The 23,164-nt window shown below is 54.0% G+C and overlaps 7 protein-coding genes across 7 annotated transcripts; 4 read left to right on the top strand and 3 right to left on the bottom strand.

The window, feature by feature from the left end:
• Nucleotides 1-25: 25 nt before the first annotated feature.
• On the top strand, nt 26-1,032 carry PUNSTDRAFT_78124 (acyl-CoA N-acyltransferase; the record flags this gene model as incomplete). Its single annotated transcript, XM_007389238.1, has 6 exons — nt 26-84; nt 154-169; nt 232-319; nt 393-416; nt 486-653; nt 755-1,032. The coding sequence occupies 6 exons, from the start codon at nt 26-28 to the stop codon at nt 1,030-1,032; spliced, it is 633 nt and encodes a 210-aa protein (XP_007389300.1).
• A 676-nt stretch (nt 1,033-1,708) lies between these two features.
• On the top strand, nt 1,709-3,269 carry PUNSTDRAFT_139524 (uncharacterized protein; the record flags this gene model as incomplete). The annotated part of the gene is made up of 4 exons (XM_007389237.1): nt 1,709-2,017; nt 2,099-2,515; nt 2,580-2,672; nt 2,742-3,269. The coding sequence occupies 4 exons, from the start codon at nt 1,709-1,711 to the stop codon at nt 3,267-3,269; spliced, it is 1,347 nt and encodes a 448-aa protein (XP_007389299.1).
• Nucleotides 3,270-4,379: 1,110 nt separating this feature from the next.
• PUNSTDRAFT_128761 (uncharacterized protein) lies at nt 4,380-6,737 on the top strand (the record flags this gene model as incomplete). The annotated part of the gene is made up of 10 exons (XM_007389236.1): nt 4,380-4,567; nt 4,633-4,763; nt 4,832-4,873; nt 5,046-5,199; nt 5,280-5,359; nt 5,423-5,571; nt 5,779-5,820; nt 5,957-6,005; nt 6,077-6,130; nt 6,224-6,737. 10 exons carry the CDS (start codon nt 4,380-4,382, stop codon nt 6,562-6,564), a joined length of 1,230 nt encoding a protein of 409 aa, XP_007389298.1. The 3' UTR covers nt 6,565-6,737.
• A 204-nt stretch (nt 6,738-6,941) lies between these two features.
• Nucleotides 6,942-10,548, bottom strand: PUNSTDRAFT_128760 (uncharacterized protein; the record flags this gene model as incomplete). The annotated part of the gene is made up of 16 exons (XM_007389235.1): nt 6,942-7,135; nt 7,191-7,248; nt 7,312-7,493; nt 7,549-7,781; nt 7,839-8,193; nt 8,245-8,537; nt 8,594-8,858; nt 8,917-9,014; nt 9,069-9,315; nt 9,367-9,419; nt 9,473-9,634; nt 9,693-9,887; nt 9,943-10,033; nt 10,096-10,154; nt 10,214-10,320; nt 10,370-10,548. The coding sequence occupies 16 exons, from the start codon at nt 10,546-10,548 to the stop codon at nt 7,067-7,069; spliced, it is 2,646 nt and encodes an 881-aa protein (XP_007389297.1). The 3' UTR covers nt 6,942-7,066.
• A 1,758-nt stretch (nt 10,549-12,306) lies between these two features.
• PUNSTDRAFT_147047 (pyranose 2-oxidase) lies at nt 12,307-15,091 on the top strand (the record flags this gene model as incomplete). Its single annotated transcript, XM_007389234.1, has 19 exons — nt 12,307-12,405; nt 12,465-12,533; nt 12,584-12,609; nt 12,666-12,704; nt 12,755-12,806; nt 12,861-12,880; nt 12,939-12,948; nt 13,004-13,080; nt 13,146-13,245; nt 13,293-13,820; nt 13,871-13,948; nt 14,002-14,024; nt 14,074-14,161; nt 14,210-14,252; nt 14,302-14,369; nt 14,424-14,638; nt 14,701-14,786; nt 14,842-14,860; nt 14,911-15,091. The coding sequence occupies 19 exons, from the start codon at nt 12,307-12,309 to the stop codon at nt 15,089-15,091; spliced, it is 1,821 nt and encodes a 606-aa protein (XP_007389296.1).
• Nucleotides 15,092-15,369: 278 nt separating this feature from the next.
• PUNSTDRAFT_78135 (uncharacterized protein) lies at nt 15,370-16,591 on the bottom strand (the record flags this gene model as incomplete). Its single annotated transcript, XM_007389233.1, has 4 exons — nt 15,370-16,039; nt 16,091-16,296; nt 16,344-16,363; nt 16,420-16,591. 4 exons carry the CDS (start codon nt 16,589-16,591, stop codon nt 15,370-15,372), a joined length of 1,068 nt encoding a protein of 355 aa, XP_007389295.1.
• Nucleotides 16,592-20,521: 3,930 nt separating this feature from the next.
• PUNSTDRAFT_78137 (peptide transporter PTR2A) lies at nt 20,522-22,520 on the bottom strand (the record flags this gene model as incomplete). Its single annotated transcript, XM_007389232.1, has 5 exons — nt 20,522-20,917; nt 20,970-21,229; nt 21,281-21,689; nt 21,745-22,262; nt 22,322-22,520. The coding sequence occupies 5 exons, from the start codon at nt 22,518-22,520 to the stop codon at nt 20,522-20,524; spliced, it is 1,782 nt and encodes a 593-aa protein (XP_007389294.1).
• Nucleotides 22,521-23,164: the final 644 nt, after the last annotated feature.

Raw genomic sequence — 23,164 nt, 5'->3', positions numbered from 1 at the left:
ATACTTGCTACCATAGCGAAGGAACATGAAAGCCAACGACCGCACTGCTATCGTCGGGGAGAGCGTCGTCCTGGTCCCGTACAGGTAACGCTACTTTTTCCGCTCTCGACATCGTGGACCATCTTTACAACGTCACTTTTGTATTTTCTAAAGACGCGAACATGTCGCGGTTCGTTCATCATACGCGTATATCACCGTGAAAACAACCCATCGTGACGCGAAACAGGACAGAGATATCACGAGTGGATGGCCGACCCCGAGTTGAGAGAGCTGACGGCGAGCGAGCCGCTTACGATCGAGGAGGAGTACGAGATGCAGCGTGAGGCCTCCCTTTCTGCCGTCTTCGGCTTCGTGCCTGTGTGACGCTGAAGATGTGCGGAAAAAATAAATAGGAAAATGGCAGGAGGACGAAGACAGTGGGTAGTCCTCTATTTCTCGCTCATCTCCCGCGCAGAGTATGACTGACATCGTTTTTTTGGGTCAAGAGCTGACATTCATCATACTCGCTCGCGAACCTGCGGCGCCGAACTCGGACGCTCCGTCCGTGGACGAGATCAAGGCGATGCCCATGATCGGGGACGTGAATCTCTTTCTGAACGGAGATCCGGCGGACGACGATGAGTATGAGGCCGAGGTGGAGATCATGATCGCCGGTTCGTTGATTTCTTTCTCGCTCACTCACTCTTTCTCTCTCTTCCCCGCTCCCGCGCGCCGTCTTCGTCCAATCCGATTCTCAACCCTAGTCATCGGTCAGAACGCGCGTACCGCCGCTCCGGACGCGCCCGCGAGGCGCTGCAGCTCATGTTCGCCTACGCCACTTCGCGTTCCTCCCCTGCTCCGCTACCCGTACCCGCGCGCGCGCTGACGGTCCGGATCGGGGAGACGAACGAGGCCAGCGTGCGGCTGTTCGAGAAGATGGGGTTCGCGGTCGTGAAAAGGGTGAGCGTGTTCGAGGAGGTCGAGATGCGGTTGGTCGGCGACTCGTCGGTGGCCCGCCGGTGGACAGAGGGGCACCACATCGAGTTTCCGTGATTAATCATTTACTCGAAACTTGGAGCGTGTGGGCGAGGGAGGGTGGAGAAGGTGAGGGCTTCTTTTGGGTTCTTTCATGGCGTGCCCACGGGTGGCTTATCGGTTTTCGCCAGGTCCGCGAGTGGCTTAGTGCTATACGTATGGGTGACCCGACCGGTGTTTTCAGTACTTTCTTCTTCATTATGCAACGCCATTCATCGACGCGAACTTCTGCTCCGACAATGCAATCCTACAAGACAATGCCCCAGGTGCGGATAATCCAGGTCAGATCGGACAAGGCCCGGCCGTGACGGGCCTTGTCTTGTGGCATTGTCTGTTAAGCGAAGGCCCTTGAAGCCCCCTGCCACAACACCGGACCACGCCCCCTTCTTCCTTCTGGCGCGCCCACCTCGGGCACGATATCGCACTTTCGTGGCCTTGCACGAATGACAGGCTCCACCATAAGAAGGCCTCTCGCCACGGCCGTTGTTTCCCCGCGCTCGTTGCACCTCCCTCTTCCCTCTCTCCCCTCGAGAGTTCGAGTCTTTCTCGTCGACTTTCCTGACTCGGCCCCTCCCTGCCTGCCCATTTCTTGCCGTCCACCTGCACATAACAACCACATACCCCGCGACGCCTCCGTACTCTTTTTCGTTCTAACCACTGTTGTATATTCTCTTTCCAGCGACCACGATCCACGATGATACCCACTACCACCAAACCCTTCTCCGCGCTCGCGGCCAAGCTCCGTCACGGCAACGACAAGGTCGAGGACAGGAAGGCGAAGACGACGGTGCGCGATGGTCTGCTGGCGATCGCGCTTCCGACGCTCGCGCTCGGCGATCCACGCGCGGCGCGGCCCGAGAGCTGGCGCCAACCGTGGCCGTACGCGTTCCGTCCGGGGGATAAAGTTTGGGCGTACACCTTCGGCGCCGTGTGGAGGCGCGGGACGGTCGTCGGCGACGGCGCCGTCGTCCGGCGCGAGTACGACGACGGGTTCGCGGGCGAGGTACGCGCGTGGCCAATCCCCCCTTCGGCAACTCCTTCTCGGCGAAGTAGGAAAGCTGATGATTGGATTGTTTGATTATAGGTGAGGGGCAGCTGGCGCGCCGCGTTCCACGTCGATCGTCTGCCCTGGGACGGCAAACAGCACAAGCTGCGGCTGAGACCGAAGCGGCAGGAGAAGGAGCAGACGAAGACGAAGGCGAAGCGCGAGCTGGCGTATTACACCGTCGAGTGGCGCGACCGGGACGGCGTCGCGCTCCGCGCCGAGTTCGCGCCCGCGCTCGGGACGCTCAAGCCGGACGACGCGCACACGCGCGATCTGCTCGCGCAGGCGCACCTCTGGGTCGACTGGGCGCAGGCCGAGGCGGAGGATCAAGCCGAAGCCGAAGCCAAGGTCGAGGAAGAGCCTGAGCCTGAAGAAGAGATCCCGTTGACGCTTGGGCGGGAGGCGTGTCTGGCTCACCCCGTGCGCGCGCGCCAGCCTTGGCCTTATATCTTCTCCGTGAGTACTGTGTGGTCTCGCTAGTCGGGCCAGCCGGGAATGCTGACTCGGTTCTGGTTCGTAGGTCGGACAGGTCGCCTGGGCATCCAAGCATCAAGGGTCGTGGCACCCGGCCGTAATTGAAGAAACTCTTCTCGAGCGTCTCCCGCACTGCGACGTACGCGATCCTCTTCTCAGAAATCGATTCTTCTTCTGGTGCTGATCCTCTGCTCTCTATTATCCTTAGGCCCCCTGCCTCGTCTACATCGCGAGCTGGACCGTCCACGGCGAGACGCTCCGAGACGTATTCGCCCCGACGCTCGGCGAGCTCAAGCCCGACACGGACCACGTCCGCGCGCTGCTCGCGGCGGAAGACGCTACCGTGTCGCACACCGACCAGCCGCCGTGCGCCGTCCCCGCTTCGAGCGGATGCTGCCCGTCCTGCCGCCTTTCCAAACTGTGGGAGATCGCGAAGGCGATCGGCGCGGAGAAGCACTTCGAGGAGATCGTGACGGTGCGGCCTGTGCCGAGAAGAAGGGATACGGGCACGTCTGACGTTACGGTCTTGTCCGATGCGGAGACGGTCGTCGGCGATGACGAGGAGGACGGCGGCGACGCGTGCGGCGAGCTGCCAACTGTGAGGGTGGCTGTCAGACCTGTACCCCGACGATTGCGCTCGGGTTCGTCGACGGACTCGGAGGCGACCGTTGTGGACTCCGCGGACGAAGATGAGGAAGATGAACACCGCCGTCACTACCGGAAGCAGCCGTTCTGAAGAACTTTCGTGGACGATATATTCGTCCCTCTTCACTCTTTCTCTCTCTCTCTCTTCCCTCTCTCTTGTTTTCTTCTCTCTATCTTTCTCTTTGCTTTTCTCTGCTTTCATCGCTTTGTTGTACTATGCATCATTAGCGCTGGGCGTTTGTATCTCTCTCTCTCTCCATCTGGATCTCTCCTACTATCTGACTCGTCTCCATCTCCCTTGCGACACCCACTATCTATCTATCAACTTCCTCCATCCACTGTCTGTATTCGTATCTCGTTATTTATTGCGAAGACCCGTCATATCAACGTCACTCTGTCTTCTCAGCTCGTCTGCCCAATACAGAAATCATGCGTCTCACAATAGGAAATGGATGCGTCTGCATCCTCACCTCTCAATGTGTCGAACTCTCGTTGTGTTGTGCTCTCCTCCGCCCGCTGAAATGCCCACGCCCGTTGACCGCGAAGCCTTCCCGGATCTGCAATCAAGCAGATTGTCAGTCTTAGAAGAAGGAGCGATTGAAAAGAACATGATTGCAGTCCGCCGGTGGCCGGGCATCGCGCGATCGCAGCGCGCTACACTTACTTCTCACAGAATAGGATGTTGTGTGGGGCAATGCGGCTGGGGAAGGCCGAGGCTGGATCTTGGGCGCTCGAGCTTTTCTCTGACCGCGACTCCCGGGATATCCCCGACTGAAAAGCCAATCAGTGACCGCACGAATGTAAACTTCTGCGCAGGAGTATTTCCTGTTGCTGACGCTCATATGACACAGCGATGAGACAACGCAAGACGATTCGACAAGCCCCGTCCATACCAAACAACGCGTTCCAATCATTCTCGGACTTACAAGGGCAATCTTGTGACGGGCAGACGGGTGACCCATGTGTGACGGGTGGCGTCCACTCAGCGGCTTCGAGAAGGTCAGATGCGCGCGGATTTGGACTCCGCCGGCATTCAGCGCCTGAACGTCTCCTTCCCCACATAAAACCGGGGTAACTCACTTCTCGACGAGAGGACGGTGTGTATCCTTTGCCCCTCCACCCCGTTCGTCGGCCCGCTCTCTCCTACTCCGTACGACCCATAGAAACATCCCATATCGAATAAGGAGACATACCCACGAACATGGCCGACATCGAGAAAGGACGCGTCGCGTACAACGAGCAGAGTGCTGCCGGTGCTGCTGCGGATCCCAACGCCAACGGAGCGCAGGCACCATACGGTGCAGCAGGGGTGCCTCACGTCCACGGCCTCCACCCATGGAACCAGATCGGAAATAAGCCCATTAGGCGTCTGGGCAACCCCGGTCCTCTGTGAGCACACTTCGCCATGTATCTGCTGCGGTTGATCGACTAACTTGTTGGGTTCTATCGTTCAGAGGACTAACATCCTTCGCGTCGACGACGCTCGTCTTATCCTTCTTCAACGTCCAAACGCGCGGCGTGACCGAACCGAACGTCGTCGTCGGCATGGCGCTCTTTGTCGGCGGCCTCGCCCAACTGCTCGCAGGTGCGTGGCCATTCCCCCCTCCGTCGACGATAGCGGCGGTCTATCTGACACATACGCACGCATTGTAGGCATGTGGGAGTTTGCCTGCGGCAACACATTCGGCGCCACCGGTGAGTATCGATATACCATACGAGGAAATCGACGATCCGCTTTTGGCGGACCCGACGCGGGCCGGTGCTCGCGCCGCCCGAAATGCCTCCGTTCCCACGTCATGATCCCCCTGTTTCCTCCTCTCCGTCGTGGATGGACATGCAGTCGCTGACGCCGCGTATGTTACAACAGCCTTCTCGGCCTACGGCACCTTCTGGCTCTCGTACGCCACGATCCTTATCCCGGGTTCGGGCATCGTCGCCGCGTACGACTCGGTCCCTAACGAGCTGCACAACGCCCTCGGCATCTTCCTCACCAGCTGGTTCATCTTCACCGCCCTCATGTTGTGCGTCCGCTCACCACTTCTCCACGTCCCGTCCCTGAACGTCCGCAAAAAATGCTGATCGGCGCGTTTGAATGGGGCAGTGTTGCCGCTCTTCGGCGTAACGTCGGCTTTATCGCCCTGCTCTTCTTCCTCACCATCACCTTCCTCCTCCTCGCGATCGGTGCGTGTCCATCTTGAAGTTATTTACGGCCGCTTCTTGCTGATAAACAACGCTTCTTTGCAGCCGAATTTAGGAATTCGGTGACGATCACCAAGGCCGGCGGTGGCTTTGGCTTGCTCACGGCCGCGATCGCGTACTACTGCGCGATGGCGGAGCTGTTGAGGCCAGACGATTCGTGGTTCACGCTCCCGCTCGGGCACATCCCGAAGCGCGTGGATTGAGGAGAGGAAGGGAGGACTGTTCGTGGTGAGATGATGGACGGAAATATCACTACGCCGATATGTAGGCGTGCCGGCGTTTTTTGTGTGACACATCCTAGTATACGTGGGGCAGTAGCTCCTGCTCTTGATTTGTCATAGCACCGTGTTGGTGGTTTTGGAACGGAATCGGATTGTATTTTTATTGCAACATGAACGCAGGTCCGGTTGGAAAATCCCTGCAGCGAACTGGAACGCCACCAAGTACGCGCTTGTCATTTGACCTTCTTCACTCACCCTCACTATGGACGCGGCCGAGTTCCATGCTGCGGTGAATACATCTTGATGCGAGAACCTCCCCCCGGAACGCGTATTGAAGATGAAGCGACGGCGTACATAGGTCTACCATGTTGTGAGACGAATACCACCCCAGAGGGTGACCAGCTACGGTGCGTGTTGCGGACTCTCCCAACCTTCTGTGCGGTGGGAGGGGATGCTTTTACTTAACGTGCTCTTATAGGTCATATCGCCAAGCTGCTTGGGATGCCGCGGCATGCGAGACTCGTCGGCCAAGGTGAGCACATTCACTCCCGCTCCTTGCGTTCCGTTCCCGAAGGAGAGAAAAAAAAGGGGTAAGGGGTGGTGTGCTGATGCACCGTTTTCACAGCGCTCAAGTTCCTATCGCCGCAAACGACCCCGCCCGTGCCCTGGCACCGCGTCGTGAGCGCGTCGGGCGCGATCGCGTCGAGAGGACCGGGCACGGACGGTGCGCGGAGACAGCGTCAGGCGCTCGAGGCTGAGGGCGTCGTCGTCGTCGACGGGCGCGGGGGAGAGGGGGAGGCGAGGGTGCGTCTGAGAGAGTACGGGTGGTTTCCGGCGGTGGGCAGCGTGGATCTGGGCGAGTTCGGCCCGGCGCAGGTGGCGGGCGGGCAGGGAGAGGGGCAGGGAGACGAGAGCGACGAGAGCGAGTTGACGGAGTTGGAGGAATCGGACGAGGAGGGCGCTTAGGACGGCGGGTCGAGAGGGTTGGAAAGCCCCGTGGGTGGGATTCGGGGCATGAGCGATGAAGCGGGAGCCAGCCCGCGCGAGTGATCTACCCTCAGGCAGAATGACATTGATCGGCAATGCGGGCGTCCGGAGGACAACCACCACCAGCTGGTGGTGGTTGTCCTGGAGAGCTTGCGGTTGTCCTGTAACCCTAACCGCAAAAACCAAACATCGATATGGCCGTCACTGTACGGGGTACATCCTCGAGCTTGATCTGTGATGCCTCTGTAGCGCTCAGCCAACCGCCTCCGAAAGGGCTCAGCGCGAGGTTGACCGGCATCGACGTCGTGTGGCTTGCCTTAGTGAAACAAAGATCACACAAAAACTCAGAACGATGGGCGTCCTCATTGTGCCATAGAATCATGATACGACGACGGCAAAGTTCTAGAGCGTTTAATCGTACCCAACGTAAACGTCTTCTCGTGGCGCACATTCAGAGGACCATTCCTGACTTTGCCCACATTCATGTTGACGAAACAGCCTCGAAGTGCCATTTCTGCGACTCCCTTGGTACCAGATCCTTCGGCGAGATCTAAAGGAAACTTCGTCAGTAAGCTTGACGAAAGGGCGTCATCGTGCTCACTGACATGAACTTTGCCATGTGCATCAACCTCCAGAACGAGGTGGGTTCCGATGAGCCTGACCCTGCGACCAGTGAAAACGAATGAGCATCGCCAGCGATGTCTAAGCAGATCGCTCTTTGCTTACTCATACGTGTTTCCACCAGCGGATGCGAGTGCCCAAGCAGAAGTGAGGTCCAAGCGGGCCGCGGAGCGACTGCCGACTACCTTCTGGCCAGCCGTAGGAGGCCACACGACCGTGGCATTGGAGCGACTGACGTCATTATGGAACAGCTGGAAGCGCGTTCCGGGAATGACAGATATCTCCCACTATTTTTTCCGGTCAGTGGGGTACGGAAGTGAGACAGAGAGCGAGGAAATGTACCGCTTGCGATCCAGGTCCCTTTTTATGCCCCACCACCGGTGCACCGTCCTTCGACTCTCCGCCTTGCACTTGCAGCTCCAACTGCGAGGCCGGATTGAAGATACGATACTTGCCAGGTTTCAAGGTCACCATATTGGCGGTTTGCTCGGCTTCGGCGACGAAAGGTGGGAATTCGAACGCGAGCCAGACATCGAATTTCTGCCCTGCTGTTGGCGATTTGCCCGCAATCCAGGCTTGATATATGATGATTCGTCAACAAGGCGTCTAGAAAGACCTTCGTGGTGACTTACCGTGCCATGGATAGTTCACGGTATCATTCGAACGAAGGAGCGGCAGCCCGTCCTCGCTCGTTCGCCATAGCGGACCATGTTCGCTCATGTCTGGTACGGCGATTCCCGTGTACTTGTCCTCGTCCGGTTTCGCGGGATCAAACAGTTCGTCCTCCACCGTCGCCCAATACATCCCACCCTTGCCCGTCCCGTTCACTATACACGCATGGATTTCGCAGAACGACTTGTCGGTGTGGTTGTGAAACCCGGCGCTTACGCCTACTCCAGCGGTCCACAGTTGGATGTGGCAGATAAGATCATCGCTGTCGTCGGCATAGCGGACATAAAATCCGGTCAGATTGTAGAATTCTAGGCCCTGGGAAGTCTGATCAATGATGGCAGAAAGCGAAAGTCGTGCGGAGCTCACCTTGAAACCGCCATTAGCCCAAGGACGATCCTCGACCTTCACCCAGGGAAATGACATGTGTTGTAGATCCTTGGGGAAGCGACTGTTAAAGAGGTTATGCGCCGCCAGCTGCTTCATGTTGGAGTAGGGCGGGGCACCGGAGGTGGTGGAGTGTTTCATGAGAACGAAAACGGCTCCCTCCGCCTGAGTGTAGACATGCCCGTCCTTTGCGTCGATTTTGGTGGATACTGCTGTGAATGGTGCAGTAGCAATGGTACGTTCATGCGTTGTGTCATTCGCATTCGTCCAAGTCACTAAACGGAAGGTTCGTGAGCCCCGTGCGACATGTTGACCAAGTTACGAAACCTACCCCGCCCTGCGATGACCTTGATTCCATCGCCTTGTGCAATCGCATACTTTTGATGAGGGGGCACCACCACGAGTGCAAGTTTACGACTAGCAACATCGAGGAACATAACCTCGTCGATGCCTGGTGCCGCAGTAGGTCGCGGAACACGAAAGAGGACCTCGTCGTTCAGTCTTTCAGCTGTGATAGGCGCATTGATAAAAGCGTTAATAGATGGGTTCGGTGATACGAAGTAGCCTGGGACGGAGTAGGAGATAGTCGCATAATCCTTGCAAAAGAAGTCAGTCATGGGACTAGCGTGGAACAGAATATCAAGGACATCATACCAGTACGCCCGTGCTCTTGAAATCAGCTATGGCAATGCGACCGGCTGAATTATCACTGAGCTTCCTCTTGGAAAATTTGGCTTTCTGGAGGTCGACCGCTGTCAGAGGAGAGTATTAATTAGATACAAAGCGACGATGTCGAAGAACGGCACGTTTGTAGCACCACACGCCCGTCTTCTCCCAGGACGGTGGATCGGAGCCCATCAACGCGACTAGAAGCTCCTCAACCCCATCGTTATCGATGTCAGCGCAGACCACGTAATGTATGGAGCCGGTGTGTTCCTTGTTGAGAGGACCGAAATCTTCGAGGACGTGCCGAGTCCAATTGACTCCTCGAAGCTGGCTTTTGGGAGCATTGGTCGGTTTGGTATACACCGACACAGTATTGCCATGGAACGCCTATCATGAAAATGAGTAAAATATACGGTAGTCAAGCTAGCCTAGAATTACCTCGCACGACGCGATATATCCCGCGGAGTCGTCGTGGACCTTCGCAACATCCACTACATTTCGATCAGTCAAGATCAGGATGCACTCCAGAAGCGAGGTTACTGACCTGACCCGGATCCCCAAAAGGGATTTCCTCGAGTTTGACTAAGGCCAGATCCCAAGTGCTCAGACATCCACTTCTTGGAGGTTTCATTATACCAAATCAGGCTGATGCCCTCGCGACCGGCCAGTAATACCTGATCCAGGCCATTGTTCGCACCGGGAATAACTAGTGATAGTAATGAGGCAAGCTTTCGTCAAGTACGATGCAGGACAAGTATACAAACCAGTGATCTCATGAACCAGGCGAAACGTGTCCTTGAAAGCGATCTCGTTAGGCCAGCCCCCGTCCACTTGGGGACTCCTGGGATCTGGAGGAGCGGTGTAGATAATAACCGGCGCAGGACTCTCAAAATCACCCGACTTGATAACGATAGGGACGGCAATGATTTGGACTGCGTTGCTGGTCGTAAAATGACCCGCTAGCGCAAAAGGTGTCAGCCTTGCGAGATTTCTGAACGTTGTGTAGGCGCGTACTTTTCAGTCGGTGCATACCGGGACTGCGGCCTATATATCGTTGCGTCCAAACCTCACGGTTGTAGTCGCCCGTATTCTCAAACCAACTAACCTGTACAATTTGACGATGACGTAATCAGCATGGGCCATTGGGTGACTGCAATATCGCCTTACTCTACCGCCGTCAGACCAGATGTCATTCATAGAGGAGCCATAGGTGTCAGAAAGAATGACTGCATGCGTATTCAACCATTAGAATCGAGAGACACCTGTGAATAAGACGAATACTGACTGTCGTTATATCCATTCCCAGATATATCGGCGCAGCAGAAAGCGACCGGAAATTGGAGCGTTGCAACGTGGATATTTTGCCAATCACCCGTAGGGGGCGGTATAGACCTGAACGTCTATGAGGGAATCTCAGCTACGACGGAGGTATGATGCTCACGATTGTCCCTTTCGATAAGGATTGCGGAAAACATGAATCTTGCTCGCATCTTGAGACGTGCCTAACCCGTACCCGACAAGATCAGGAGCCTGAGTATCCTTGGTATGGAATGGAAAGGCTTCGACCCAGTAGCCATCAGGGCGAGACCCTTGAACTTCGATCTTAGAAAAATGTTGCATGGCGTCCTAAGTCCTTGTGAAAACCGAGGGTGCGGATGGACGTATGTTCACAACTTCCATCCACCACAGTGTCGCCAGCGTGTATTTATCTGCGCACCGATGACAGTCGCGGTGTTCTCGCTTGACATAAGGAGTCTGCATGTGTTCAAGCGTAGGTTATGCGGCGCGTTGGGATTTCGAGGGTGGCTTCTGCGCGTAATATATACACCCTTGTTTCCGAGTTCGGAGACCAGAATGTTGGCCTGTCAGCTCGGAGTATGGGGGAAGAGCGGATAATCGAAGGGAGACGAGAGACGAGCGCGTGTTCGCGACTGTGCACCACGATCACGTGTACTTCTGTACTTCTACATCCGCGCTCGGGCAGCTTCGGAGAGTCGGTAGCGCCGATCGACCGTGGGCGTGCCCCGTCCTTGCTCCCTAGATTGAGCGTAGACTCTTGTGAAACAATGGGGCAGGCACCACCCAGTACGTCATTTTGGTGTGTTTACTGATGAGTTAAACGAAAGGCTCATCTAGCATTGTTGGGATGCAGTTATTCATCGCACGCAGTCCTGCGGCATGCCAGTCCATTAACACGATCAGACGATCATACAGCCACAAGTACTCGATCTCTTGCATTGATTCCGTCGAGAGTCTCCGCCGTTCAGTCGGCATTGTATAGTTCTTATGCTGAAGAGGGGCGCATCACAGGGTGCGCTTCGTATTTTCTCAAAAGTGTCATACTGACAACTCTTCACAGAAGATTCTTCGTGCCTGTCGATGGAGTCGGACCTTGTCATGCAGTCTAGACTAGTTAGTATCAACATCTCCACCGGATCTCATTCGACGCCGACCAGAGCTATTCATGACATCTGATCTTCTCGCCCATCAGTATGGCGTACCACGAGAACACTGTTTTCCACAATGACTGTGGCAAATGTCAATAACCTATGCCGCGTTTGTCACATGTTCTCGTAATGTGCTGGTGATTGCGCCCGCTGGAACGCGAAGATTATCACTTGCAGTTCCTTCTTTGGCCTCCTTTCCACCCTAATTGTTCTGGAGGGGGCTTACAGTGCCCCGGATGCCACTCAGATAGAGAAGCTGGCGCACTACCATTTTTGCAGGCACAGGGCACCGAGTAACACATACGGGCCGATTTGAACATGAAAAAGTTCATCCAGTCTCCGTCACGTCATGGCAGTCTTCAGGCTCATACGCTCTCAAACAAGCTCTCACGTTGTCGTCCTGCAATGGTCAACGGGTGTTCATTTCTGCCATACGAACTCATCGTCGGAGGTACGCATACTCCGTCTGCGATGTAATTGTTGTTGACACAATCTTGTTCCTCAATAGTCGACAGACCCACGGGTACTGGCTCCACTCCATGCGAGCGCACCAATACGTCCGGATGTACGCAAGCTCCGGCAGCGATGGAGTTGTCTCTGACACACGATTGGCTTCTAGGATCGAACGTCATTTGAACAGCTGTATGCCATCTTGTATTCGTCGTACCCCAAAATCATGTACGGAGATGCGCCCTGGTAAGTCATGGGGTTCTTGAAAACTTCTGACGTATACGCCAAATGGCTAGTCAGCCGCACAATTACCAAACAATGTCTGCTATGGACGCATGCATTCGCTGGCGTGACTATGTGGCTTTTGTGCGGCGACTCGTCCGTACAATCTTATATATAAACGAGACAAGGGTACTCGACTACTCTTAAGTTGCACTCACTGGCAGTAACTCGCTCGCTCAGCTCGTAACCAACTCTCGCAATGTCCTCCAAGTCCATCGAAGAGATCCTCCGTGAGGGCTCTGCGGGTATAAACCCTTCAATCAAGCCCAACAAGAAGTTGCGTGACTTTCAAGCCGACGTAAGCCTCCTGCGCGTATCACGCATGAGGTTGTTCATTGTAAACGTATTGTCTTCAAGGTCTTCATTGCCGGAAGTGGTCCTATCGGTGCGACCTATGCACTTCTGCTCGTCGAGGCTGGTTATAAGGTGCGTGTTCTCTGCTGCGGCATGGACCCAACTGATGAACATTATCCAAGGTTGTCATGTGTGAACTCGGCGCTGCGTGAGCGTGATAGCGTGAGTATGCACAGTGCTTGGGACTGATCGGTTGTCATTCAGCGATAGCTTCAAGGCGACCACTACCGAGGATGGAAGCGCGTAAGTTCGGATCGTGACTTTTGTCTTCGTTTGTAACATATATCAAACAGAGATGCATTCATCCCCGGCGCTCACAAGAAGAACGAAGTCGAGTATCAGAAGGTGAGGAAGGCTTATATTCGATATTGAACTTTGAAGTCGCTCACCGATTCACAGGACATTGACCGCTTTGTTAAGTATGTAGCCTTCATGAATGCAGAGTCCACCGTTGACGAGACTGTATACCTTCCAAAGTGTGATAAAGGTATTACTAAGTCCTCGACGTGGGTTATCGTCATTCACTTACGACCTCCTTTAAGGGTGCCCTCAGCGTTGTATCCGTTCCCGTCAAGAATGTAACGTCAGACACGCTCGACCCGACGTCTTGGGGAGCCGGGTTCGTACTTTATCCAGATCGCTGTAGATAGTATCTATGTTTGACGCATGCCTACTAATCCATAGAGGGGACGAGCTCCCAGTTACGAACGGAAAGAACCCATCGCAGGAGGCTAATCTAAACCTGGCTGCAGAGGCAGTGACGCGCGGTGTGGGCGGAATGACGGTATGTGACGAAGTTCACCTCACCGCTTGATCTGACATTCTCTTCAGACACATTGGACCTGCGCCACCCCCAAGTTCAACCGCCAGGGAGAGCTCCCCCGAATTGTGTCGAACGAACAGGAGAACTTCGACGCCTGGGAAGAGCTATACGAAGAAGCTATGAAACTCATCGGGACTACCACTCACGCATTTGACAAGTCGATTCGCCACACGCTCGTCCTCCGCACCCTTCAAAATGCGTTCAATGGTACGAACGGGAAGCCCAAGCTCGACTTTGGGCCTCTTCCGCTGGCGTGTCATCGCATGCCGAACCCAGACTACGTCTACTGGCACGGCACGGACGTTATTCTGGAGAAGATATACACCAATCCCGAGCTGAAGTCCAGATTCAGATTGCTCACGAACCATCGTTGCACCCGTGTGGCCGTATCTGATCATCATGCTGATGGGACGTGGACGATCGGCGCAGCTGAAGTGAAGGATTTCTTAGCAGACGTCAGCAACCACGAGGAGCAGCATTCGTACGTTCAGGCGAAGATGTATGTCATCGCCGCGGGTGCCGTTGCTACACCGCAGGTGCGTAACATACCGAAGTGTTGATGTCGTTGATAACCCGTGTTTCATAGATCTTATTCAACTCAGGATTTGGGCGGAAGACGACTACATCCATGACTACATCCATGCTTCCAACCATCCATAACTTGGTACGTATAAGTCGCGGAGCCGGGATATATGGAATTTTCTAACATACACGCAGGGCACGCATATAACAGAGCAGCCGTTCGTTCTGAACTGATCCACCGCTCGTCATGACTGATATGTTGTTTAGCATGTCCTTCTGCCAAATCGTTCTCAAGACCAGTCTACTCAAAACCATCCCGAACAACCCTTACAATCTCTCGTGGTGGAAGGAAAAGGTACGTTATCGGGTTCACAGCCATGATCACCTCTAACGTGTATATTAGGTCGATTACCAGAAGGCGAAACATCCGGAGGATCCTTTAAAATGTAAGTATAAACTCGTCAACGTGAACGCGACTTCATGACACTGCTCTAGTCCCCTTCCGCGATGGAGAACCGCAAGTAACCAAGCTATTCACAAAGGATAAACCATGGCACGCCCAGGTATATCATCTCTTTGCTGGCGAAGTAATTGTCCGCTTTAATTGTGAATGCAAGATCCATCGCGACGCCTTCTCATACGGCGCTGTTGCTGAGACGATCGACACACGGACTATCGTTGACTTCAGATTCTTTGGATACGTGAAGCCCGAAGCAACCAATAGGATCGACTTCGAGACCAAGTACGAGGACGGATATGGCATGCCCCAGCCCACGTTCACATTCCGCATGAGCGACGACGACAAGACTCGTGCTCATGACATGATGACGGAGTGAGTATTGGGTTTCTTTTGTGCAGGCCACCATATAACGGTATCATTCTCGCTACGTGTAGCATGTGCAACGTGGCTAAAGAACTCGGAGGCTGGTTGCCTGGCTCCGAGCCTCAGTTCATGGCTCCGGGGTTGGCTCTTCATCTTGGTCAGTCACAATAACACGCAAATGATATGGGACTGATGATCCTCTGCAAACGTAGGCGGCACTGTTCGCGCAGGGTCAGTGCAATCATCAATTCTTTATCCCATGTCCTGATGAACATCCGCAGTCTCGACTCGAAGGAGCATGTCGCGGACACGAACTGCAAGGTCTACAACTTCTCAAACCTTTACGTCGGAGGCAATGGGGTGATTCCAACCGGCTATGCAGCCAATCCCACCCTCACCTCCATGGGGTACGCCATCCGTTCCGCAAGATCCATCATCAACGCCCTTGAGAGCGCCAAATGAATTGTCCTGCAATATCCTGAATATTCTCGACCTCTCGGTACTTTTGACGGGTCAGGGTACAGTACGAGAGGACTCATGAAATGACAATCGTGTTCCGTGTATGCAAAAATCCTGGGAAATACAAATGACTTCTTGCCACTTGAGGTTACCATGAGGGAGTTTCTACCGGCAGCTAATTATGAAGTGCGATCACGCTGCGGCGTTCGTAAATCGTAAGCGATACGTCTTGTGGGTAATATACGAGAGCACTTGTCTGGGTTGCCCAAAATGCATGGTGACTATGAACTCTCCTCCAGGCACCTGAGCGTCGCTGGCGCAAGGAAACCAACGGGGCCAACCATGATGGGCGATGCCAACATCGCGAGGAGTCCTGTATCCTTGAAGCGTGGGTCTGACATGACCCAGAATATGAACGAAATCGTGGTCCAGACGACGTCCCAGCCGATGCTCGCCTGCGCAGGATGTTCATGCAGCGTCTTCCAGAGGGCGGGTAGCAGGTCCGCCTGCTTACTAACGGCTGCGGCTGAGTACAGGGCATCGTAGACAGTGCGACCACGGAGGAAAATGGCGAGCACTGTGACCAGGCTGTAGAGGGTGCGTATGCTCAAACCCGTCTCTCTTTTCTCCGAGGTCGGTCCAGGAGCAAGGAGGGGTATGAAGAGGAGCACGTGCATGAGGAGGAGGTTTGGGAGGAACCAGTATTGAGAGAGGTACGGGGTGAGAGCGACCGTGACAAGAGATAGAGAGGTGCAGAGTACGAGGATCCCTGAGCCCTGGGACCGGGAAGTGGCACGGGAGTGGGAAGAAGCTGCGCGTTGGCCTGCAGTAACTGGACCATCGGAAGACTTCGCGTATAGGAGGGCGAGATAGAACACATTGGATGCAACAGATATAGCGACCACCTGGCCCAGAAACATGTACGCCCATACGTGTTTGATATCATGGCGTCTACCTATCGTCATGCTCCTAAGGATGCCCACAGTTAAACGAGAAAGAGACGTACCTTCGACGACAAGAAATACGGTCCACGCTCCAGCGGTGTAAATGCATATCTGCTCGCTCCACCACCAGTTGAGCGGACCGGCACACACTCTAGCCCAAGCTTGCTCAAAGAGTGCAGTGTCCACGAGCCAGTTTGCAATTCGCTCCAAGTACTGAGATGATGTTGAGGCAAGATGGCTGGATTCGTAGTCATCAAAGCTCCACTGCAGGTGCAATCAACACAGCCTCGGAACATTGGAGGTATACGTACTTTCATGAACGCGAACATATCTATGGTGAGAAATCAGGTATATGCGAATCAACCGACGCGTGTCCAGACGCCGTACAGTACCATGTGTGAGCAAGCGATGCAGTCGTCAAAAGCATAAATATGCATCTCCTCCAGGTGTTCCCGTTATTCCTCCATGGTATAGTCGCAAATATCAAGGAAAATAGGGTGAGGATGACGATGAAGTACGACGCAAGGATTGCGAGAGCCGCCTGTTGGGACGAGTTCATCATTCCGACTCCCCCGAAGGAGGGAGTTGGTTTTTGCGCATGGGCCTCGTCACAGTGACAGACATGTGACCCCAGCCAAAGCGTTACAAAAGCGTGATAAAGCGTGATAATCCGCGAATATCGGACGGACGAGCGCTAGATGGGACGCAGCAGCGTGACACTGTAGGTGTGAGAACGCTTACATGATGTACTGGTATCACTCTGTACGTGTGATGTATCAGTTGGCCGAGTCGCCGAAGTCTGTTTCGGCCTTATCGGTATCATTTACATAATCGTAGTGTCTACTGCGCTTTGCTTTCTCTGCGTAATGACACTTTCCGTGTCTGGACGGAAATTTGAGCGCTTGTTCGATAAGATAAGATAAACCATGGCAACGGCCGATATGTCCGCGGATGTAAACCCTCTACCCACCGTGGCAAGTAAGACAGGGCCAGCGCAAACCCTGGTACATCACGTGTCGCATTTGTCGAGGAAATGCCAAGAATTGTTGTATTTGGTGCGCTGCACAGAAGCTGCAACATATCTACTACCGTCACATCATAGCTAGACAATGACTCGATGATATGACGGTCCTACATATTATGAGAGAGTGCTGGGTGAGCAGCGATATCCTAATCAAGCTGCCCATTCTCTGGGAATCCCGCTCATCCGAGGGCTGTGATTGGTCGAGAGACCATTGTGGCGCCAACACGTGATGGTGTGATGTACCAGGGTTTGCGCTGGCCCTGTCTTAACTTGTGTTCAGACGGATCATCCCACGGTGATATGGTCAATTCATGAGTGCCCATGTATATGTCATGGCTTCCTGCTGTGTCCTTGCATTTATCGTACCACACCTGTATTGTATGCACACTGATTTGGAGTTACTCGAGCAAACTGCAAGGGGAGTCGGAATGCGGCGCTTGACGCCACTTACTCACGTTGCGACCACACAAGCCAGCCTGCAGCCGGGATGAACGGAACCCAAGTCTAGGGGTAATGGATACTCTGAAAGCCACGTGAGTAAGGTGGCGCCAAGCGCCGCATTCCGCCTCCCTTGCAGTTTGCTCGAGTATATGTATCTATATCAGTGCGCATCTACAAGATAGGTGTGGTATGAGTAGTTGCGAGGACACATCAGGAAGCCTGAGGACACATACATGAGCACTCACACATCATTTATGACCATGGGATGTTTTTGTAACACAAGTTACTCGCCACGGTCAGTAGAGGGCTTATCCGCGGACATCCGTGGACAAGTCTTGAGTAGCCATGGTTTATCTTATCTTGTCGAACAAGCGCTCAAATTTCCGTCCAGACACGGAAAGTATCATTACGCAGAGAAAGTAAAGCGCAGTAGACACTGTGATTATGCAACTGATATCGATAAGAGCGAAAAAGACCTCGGCGGGTTGGCCAACTGATACATCACACGTACAGAGTGATACCACTACATCATGTAAGCGTGCTCACACCTACAGTGTCACGCTGCTGCGTCCTAACGCACGGCAGTCCGATTGTAGCGGACAATCACTGTTTATCACGCTTATGTAACGTTTTGGCTGGGGTCACTGTCCTGTCACTGTGACGAGGCCCATGCGCAGAAAGTAAAAATAAAAAATCCCTCCTTCGGGGGAGTCGGAATATGGACGCAGAAGAATACAGAAAACGGTGAAGGTTATAGCGAATCACAAGCTAACGTCTACCTCAGCAGTTCACATGACCCTCATCCATGCCGTTCAACTCATCCTCTAACTCATCCAGCTTCCTGTGGGATCGCCAAAACAACGCGCCCGTAAATGCGGAGAGGACGGCCATGAACCCATAGTTCCAAACCAGCAACGGATCCTGGGAGAGATCGACGAAGGCCTCACCCAGTGCCGACGACACGGCGGACGCGAACAGGAAGACGGACATGACAAGTGAATGCATGTTCTTCGGCGCTTTCGTAAACGCGTATTCAAGCCCCGTAATCAAGCGCGAAGATCTCGTACAGGGCGATAAGGACGTAAGAGCCCGTCTGAATCCAGCCCGTCAATGGGGCGACGAGTTTCTTCCCATGGCCGTCGTGGCAGGTCGCAGCGTGGTCGCCACACGGGTTCCACTGCAGCACGTTGATCAGAAGGCAACGCAAACTCGAAGATCGCAAGCATGCATACCTTGTAGATGTAATGCTGTACGACGGCAGCCCAAGCCATCGCAGCGGCACCGGTAAAGAAGCCGAGGGTAACCCTCTTGAGAGGCGTTGAGTTGATGCCGCAGCGACGAAGCCCCGGATAGACGAGGATGTCGCAAATGGGAATAAGAATCATCAGAGCTAATGGAGCGAGATTAGCCAAAACGTCGTTAGGTAGCCCATGCGAGTCGAAGGTTGCCGCTTGCGACGTCAAATTGCCATGTAACTGGTTGTACGCCAGCCCTACGGATGATAGGAGTTATACTTGGGCGAAAGGAATCAAGAGGTTATCGTACGGTAGATGGGAAACCAACAGAATACCGTGCAGGCTTTGAACCCCCGTTTGACTTCATCGACTCACTGACGTCAAAGGACATCCATTGCGGCTTCATGCCATCCAGCTGGCGACCTGGCTTAGCCGTCTCCCAGAAATCGTCTGTGGACATATCTCGTAATGACTTTAGAGGGTTTCTTGTCCAGCGCTTCCGCGCCGTGAACTGCCAAACGCGAAACGCTACAGGCAAGACTGAGCCCGCTGGAGGAGAATGTCGGTAATACCGACGACCAACAAGGAGCACCATTGGACACAGGGAGAATACGATCGTCGGTAAGGCGAAGGCGAGCCAAAATCCGAAGAATTTCTCGGAGTACGTCATCCCGATCTGGCCGACCAAAGCCCCGATACTGGTAAAGAGGTAGAAGTACTGTGCTCAAAGGTTAAATAGGTCGTGAAGTTTGGAACTGAATCGATCTCGCCATGTAGATGCGGGAGGTGGTCAACGTCGGATTGACGATGACACTCGCCGTTAGGGCGGACCCGGATGTACTGTTGGGTATTATTGTACTGCTCCGCGACGAGAGGACTGATGTTCGCCTTGAAAGAGCCAGTGCCGAGACCTATGATCACAACCGCGATGCCAAAGCACGCCAGTGATCCCTGAGGGTGCGCGATAACGGATGGTAAAGACTATACGACAAGCAGACTGTGCTTGATGATCCCAATCCCGACCGCAACACACACGGTCTTAAAGCGACCCCAATACGTGTCCGCGATATAGGCTCCGAGCAAAGGCACGACATAAACACAGAACGCGTTGAAGGTGGTCATAGCGAAAGCCGTGCGCTGACCAAAGCCGAGTGCTCCCGCTTGGCCATGTAGTCCAGCCGAGCCTGTTTCGGAAGACTGTGGAAGCAGTTGCTGGATAAAGTTGGTGAAGACGACGGTAGATCCGTATGACGAGAAACGTTCAGCAAGTTCGACGAAGGCAATGGCTAGGAGGAGATGTTATGAGTGTCACCACCCGGAATCGTATGTTCGTCGTAGGCGGGTGACCGATGAAACACCCACCGAATGCGTTCCATGGGATGTTATCTGACACTCGACGCAATACCCTGCGATCCTCATCCATTGGTGCTTCATAATCAATGAAGAAGAGTCAGGCGCCAGGTACGTGGCCGTACGCATTGGACAATCGTCGCACGACGTTACGGATGTTACATGGATATCGCACAAGACCAGCAGACCAGCAGCGGCATATGAGGCCAACAGATACAATTTGTGATATGTCGGGTAGAACTCAGTGGTTGGAAAGAAGAATCAGAGACCCGACGTTCTAACTTTTCGTCTCCTCATGGCGTGGGAAGCTTCCCTGATTGGCTTGACGCGGATCGCGCGGCCATCGAGAACTTCTGAAGACACGTTGACGTCCCCTTTCATGTATTCACAGTCAGGCGAACAAGAGAATAGATTTGTTACAACTAGTTTTGATAGTCCTTCAGTGAGTGACATGCCCTTCGTCCATATTGTTAAGCTCATCTTCTTGGGCATCCAGTTTTCGATGCGCAAGCCAGAATAGCGTACCGGTCACACCCGCAATCACGGCCACCACGCCATAGTTCCAGACTAGCAAAGGGTCCTGCGACAGGCTGACGAACGCTTCTCCTAGCGCGGATGAGAGGGCGGAGGTGAAGAGGAACACGGACATGACGAGGGAGCGCATATTCTTCGGCGCCTTCGTGAACGCGTACTCGAGCCCGGTGATCGACGCGAAGATCTCGGAAAAGGCGACGAGAACGTATGATCCAGTCTGTATCCATACAATTAGGGGGGAGACGAGCTTGTTGTTGTGCGCGTCGCGGCAGGTCGCTGCATGTGTCCCACAAGGGTTCGTCTGCATCCGTGTCGTCAGCCTGGGATTACGAGGTTCAACCAGGATACGTCACCTTGTATATGTAGTGCTGTACGACGGCGGCCCATATCATGCCAGCACAGCCGGTGTAGAAGCCCAAAGTGATCTTCTTGAGAGGAGTCAGGTTGAACCCAACCCGTCGCAGTCCCGGGTAGATGAAGAGATCACAGATTGGGATGAATATAATAAGCGCGAGCGGATCGAGGTTTGCCAGCACGTCGTTCGGCAGTCCATGCGTTTCTAACGTGGCTGCCTGGGATGTCAGATTTCCGTGCAGTTGGTTGTATGCGAGCCCTGTCAGATGTAAGTCAGAATGGAGTCAATGTGGTGACGGACCGAACGTACAATATATTGGGTACCAGCAGAATACGGCGCAGGCCTTGAACCCGCGCTTGACCTCGTCAACCCACGCGTCGTCGAACGTCATCCAGCGCGGTTTGGATTCGGCGGACTGGTGGCTGGGCTTAGCCGATTCCCAGAAGTCGCTGGCAGTCATGTTTCTATACAGCTTGATTGGGTTGGCAGACCAGCGTCCACGGGCTGCGAAGCGCCAGAGACGGAGAACGGTGGACAATATAGATCCGGTGGGAGGAGAGTGGCGATAACGATGGCGGCCGAGGTAGAGCACGATCGGGCACAGGAAGAATACGATCGTGGGGAGAGTGAAGGAGAGCCAGAAGCCGATGAACTTCTCGGAATAGGTCATCCCGATCTGCCCAACCAATGCTCCGATATTGATGAAGAGATAGAAATACTGTAGGCAGAATGTCGATACCAGATCGAAATCGCAAGGCACACTCCGAACGTACCATATAGATACGAGATGTGGTAAGCATAGGATCGACGATGACGCGTTCCCCTGTCGTTGTCGCTCGGATGTATTGCTTCGATTTTTGATATTGTTCTGCGACAAGAGGACTTATGTTTGCCTTGAATCCTCCTGTTCCTAGGCCCATTATGATTATCGCGACGACAAAGCACGCCAACGATCCCTGGGTGTGCGCGATAACAGGTGGAAGCGCTGAGACGATGAGAAGGACATGTCCAACCATCCCAATCCCCACGGCGACACAGACGGTCTTGTAGCGCCCCCAGTAGGTATCAGCGATGTACGCGCCGAACAGCGGGATGACGTAGACCCAAAACGCGTTGAAAGTCGTCAGGGCGAACGCTGTGCGCTGACCGAGGCCTAGCGCCCCAGCTTGGCCATTCAGACCGCCTGCTCCGGTGCGAGATGACAGTGGAAGAGGTTGCTGGATGAAGTTGGTGAAGACGACCGTGGATCCGTAGTAGGAGAAACGCTCTGCCAGCTCAATTATGGCAATCACTGACAGATAAACGACAAGTGCTCAGATGTGTGTGCAGGGGAATGTGTAATGAACGTACAGTAGGCGTTCCACGGAATCGCGTCGGAAACTCTACGGAGTGTCTGACGTTCTTCATCGGTAGGGTATTCCAGTTCATCTTGAGCGGCAGCGGTAGCGAGATCTTCGATGTCCTTATCGATGTTGCTAGAGGATCGCTTCTCGTCGATATCAGTAGGGACTGCACTGGTTGGGCCTCCAATCTGGCTCAGACCGATCATGGCTAGGCTGTCGACAGAAGGCGGTATCACCTGCTGCCACCCAGTGCATACGAGATGTTATACAGCGAAAGATACCAGAGCACGCGATTGTGGATCCAGAAGAGATAACATTGCGCAAGGTTCAGAGCAAGCACACAAGGGGGTGCCCGACGCCAGTCGTATTCGGTCGGAAAGACGGACTTCCGTTCTTCAAGTCGTTTTTCGCATGAGAAGGACAGAAGCTCAGTGGGAGGCACTCTTTTCCCGATCACCTTAATGCAGCTTCGGATAGTTCATGAAAGCGAAATAACTGTCAAATAACTGCTTAATGAGACACGTCGTCAACGCAATGTCCATCGAGGCCATCGAGGCGGATCCGCAAGTCGAGGCTTACACTGGGATCCAGGGTGCATTGCGTCGGTGGTGAGGGCATGAGAGATTCATCAAGTTTCATCCGGTGAGCTCGTGGGTAGCTGAGTTTATAGATCTGTCGCTGCGGTTCCTGCGAGCATACCTTGCATCCAGGGAAAGGAACATCAGCAGGCCTATTGCTAACGGCGAGCAGATTGTCAGATGAGCACAGGGAAACCGAGAGCACGCAGCAATTCAGAGCATTCATAACGATCGGTAACATTTGGATGCGATGGTAGTAATGGAATGAGGGC

This window comes from Punctularia strigosozonata (genome assembly GCF_000264995.1).
Source record: "Punctularia strigosozonata HHB-11173 SS5 unplaced genomic scaffold PUNSTscaffold_26, whole genome shotgun sequence".
NCBI lineage: Eukaryota > Fungi > Basidiomycota > Agaricomycetes > Corticiales > Punctulariaceae > Punctularia > Punctularia strigosozonata.
The sequence above is the reverse complement of the archived record's forward strand: the minus strand, read 5'-3'. Positions and strand labels throughout refer to the sequence as shown.